Raw genomic sequence first — 3,183 nt, 5'->3', positions numbered from 1 at the left:
CCCCCTCCTCTTCCTTTTCCCTTAGCTTTATATCTTAGCTGACATCACGTGGTATGGAATGTCCCTTTGGTTCGTATGGGTCAGATCTCTTGGCTACGTCCCCTCCCAAGATTGTGACCCCTTCCAGCCCACTGGTGGGGGGGAAATATTGGAGGCACAGCCTTGAGGCTGTTCGAGCACTGCTCAGCAGTAGCCAAAACGTTGGGGTGTGACCAGGCCCTTTCTACATACCAACAGAAAGCACAGAGCTATGCAGGGTCACCCAATACAACAAAAGGGACAGAACAAAATGCTCCAGCTGGGCTTCAGCATCCTTTTATACCCTACCCACAAACCACCAACACCTGGCCCCTGTGCTTCTCATCTCCTGTTAATGTCCAAACTTTCCAATTTGCTGATGACAAAAAAAAATCACACTCAGGCCGTCTCAAAAATTGCGAACCTCCGGCGATTTCTCCCACACCAAAGGGGACAGAACCCAAAGCTCAGGCTCAGCTTCACCATGCCTTTATAGCCTATCAATAAACCACCAGCTGGGCCCTGCACTTGTCTTCTCTTCTTACAGTCCAAACGTACAGTCCAAACGTTCCAATTCGCTGATGACCAAAAATCTCAACCAGGCCAACTCACAAATTGCAAACGTCCAGCAATTTCTCCCACACCAAAGGGGACAGAACCCAAAGTGCAGGCTGGCCTTAAGCGTGCCTTTATGTCCTATCAAAAAGCCACCTGGGAGCTGCGCTTCTCTTCTGCTCTTAAAGTCCAAACGTTCCAATTCGCTGATGACCAAAAATCTTACCAGGCCAGCTCAAAATTGCCAACGTCCGGCGATTCCTCCCACACCAAAGGGGACAAATCCCAAAGCTGGGGCTGGGCTTCCCCATGCCACCGTAGCCTACCAAAAGCCCCACAAACCCTGGGCCTTTGCGCTTGTCTTGCGTGCTCAAAGTCCAAACATTCAAACTCCGTGGAGACAGGGTTCTCACCCCACGTGCCAAAACTGCCAGGGGTACAGGGGTGCTGGGGAGGCTGTGGTGCCAGGGTGCCAGGGGGGTTGGGGGTGCCAAAGGTGCCCAAGTTGCCTGGGTGCTGGGAGTGCCGGGGGTGCAAGGGGAATGGGGGGGATGGGGGATCCAGCTTACCAGGTCGGTCAGGGGCGCCATACCTGCCATGGGTGCCCGGGGTGCCAGCGGTGCCACTGCTGCTGGGGGTGTCCAGGCTGCGGGGAAGGGCTGCTCCTGCCCGGGCAGTTGGCAGAGGTCGGCTGAGCCTGAAAGAGAGACACGAGCCATGGCCAGTGGTCACCTCTGCTCTTTCCCCAGGGAGCGTCCCCAGGCTGCAGGGGTCAGGCTCACTCCCTGCTTCTGGGGTAGAAGGTTTTGGGCAGGACGAACGGCTGAAGCAGCCGGGGTGCCAGGGGGGCCTGAGGGCTTTGCTGTGGGAGCTGCAGGTCTGGCAGTGCCATGGTCCGTTCTGTTCCTTGGACGCTGAGGACTCGGTGGGGTTGCCGGGTCTGGTTGCTTCTGTTTGGGGGTCTGCTAGGAAGGAATGTGGGGGCTCCCTGTGTTCCACCCGGCCCCCAAGAGCCTCCCCTGCTCCTCATGGGGAGGGAAAGGGTTAACGAAAGAGGAAGAGCCACTGTCCCAATGCCCAACGGGAAACCAGCAAGGAGTGGTGTCCCTCAAGGGTCCCTGCTGGGACCGATGGAGTTTAGTGTCTTCATCGATGGCACAGATAGGGGCATGGAGTGCACCCTCAGCGTGGCTGCAGATGACACCAAGCTGAGTGGTGCAGTCGATACGCTTGAAGGAAGGGATGCCATCCAGAGGGACCTGCTTGCTTTCCTCCAAAACAGAGGCATTTCACATCCTAGAGAGGGGAAAACCCACCCAAACCAAAACCCAACTGTCTTTGGAAGAAAGATCCAAAACGGAGCAGGAGGCACAGCGCACAACAGACCGTTCAGGAGGAGGAGTTTCAGGGAGCATTTTCTGGCACAGAGAACCGGAGCCCCTGGGAAGAAAACGGATCATGACTACAGCCTCTGGAGACCCTTTTCCCCCCTCTCTGTTCCCATGCAGGGTTTACACCTAAGGCTTGAACACCCAGGTTCTGCAGCAGCTCCGCACCCTCACACAGATCCAGCACAGCCTGAGCTGCGTTGCTCCTGCCAGGCTGTTCACTGCCTGCGAGCAATTTAGCGAGCGTGGACAGAAACCCTCAGGCTCCGGCACCAACCTGGGCACGTACAATCATTTCAGCAGGCCCGAAAAACTGGTGCATCCCTGTAGTTTCACAGGAGATACCAAACCCGCTCCTGCCTCTCCCCCCGTCCAGCTGGCGCAGGCATTTCTGCAGCAGTGCCGCGAGCTGCAGGAGGTGACACAGGGGCTAGGGGTAACGCTGGCTACCAAAACTGCACTGCTGCTCAGGCCAGGTGACTTCTAACCCTGGTTAAAAGTTCCCGCTCCCCAGTCCCATCCAGCAGCGCCTCTTTCTCCGTTTGTGATTTTTTTTTTCTTTATCTTCTTCTTCTGGTCAGACTGGATCAACCAGGTGTACCTGAGGGCCAACCATGCGCACCTAAAAGCTGCCCATACGCATGTGACAGATGAGCTGAAGACACTTGGGGTTCCTTTTCTCAACCGCAATGCAGGCTTCTTTGGATACGATTTCCGAAAGGTTGGTTGGAAGGGAGGCTTCTCCTGGGATGAGGGGAGGCACTTGGTGCAACTGTGTCTAGAGGAAAGTTTAATATTGTGATAAGCACTTTGTTTTAACAAATGTGTTGTCTGATGAGCAGAGGGAAAGGCTGCCTGGTATTTCTGTCCGCTCTTTTCCTTTTGTCTGTCTGTGCATTTCCCTCCTTGCAGGAATCTTACTGCTCTCAAGCCAATTTCCTCCCCATTTCTTCCTTTATATCACAACTGCTGTACTTCAGAGCTAAATGGTGTCTCCCCTGGCCTTTGCAGACCTCACGGGAATCACAAATTCATGAGGATCTCAGGGATTTAACCTATATGTTACTGGCATCCGTGAGACCCACTGGGGCAGGAGCTGTGCTCTGCACATCACCGGCTGCCTCCCCTGCTGCCTCTGTGCCCACGCTGCTGGGGCAGCCGGGCCCCTGCTGGGTATCAGTGTGGGGGTCCTGGAAGATCCTTGGGACCAAGGATCTTGTGG

General features: G+C 55.4%; 1 protein-coding gene across 1 annotated transcript in view; it reads right to left on the bottom strand.

The window, feature by feature from the left end:
* The window catches only part of LOC118452681 (relA-associated inhibitor-like), a gene marked incomplete at its 3' end in the record, with an annotated part of 13,615 nt that extends 12,452 nt beyond the window's left edge, over window positions 1-1,163 (bottom strand). The window contains exon 1 of the mRNA XM_035898007.1: window positions 1,143-1,163. Within this exon, the coding sequence (XP_035753900.1) occupies window positions 1,143-1,163 (21 nt within the window). The remainder of the gene's footprint in view (window positions 1-1,142) is intronic.
* Between the last annotated feature and the right edge of the window lie 2,020 nt (window positions 1,164-3,183).

This window comes from Egretta garzetta, unplaced genomic scaffold, assembly GCF_000687185.1.
Source record: "Egretta garzetta isolate BGI_Z169 unplaced genomic scaffold, ASM68718v1 scaffold1127, whole genome shotgun sequence".
Taxonomy (NCBI): domain Eukaryota; kingdom Metazoa; phylum Chordata; class Aves; order Pelecaniformes; family Ardeidae; genus Egretta; species Egretta garzetta.
The sequence above is the reverse complement of the archived record's forward strand: the minus strand, read 5'-3'. Positions and strand labels throughout refer to the sequence as shown.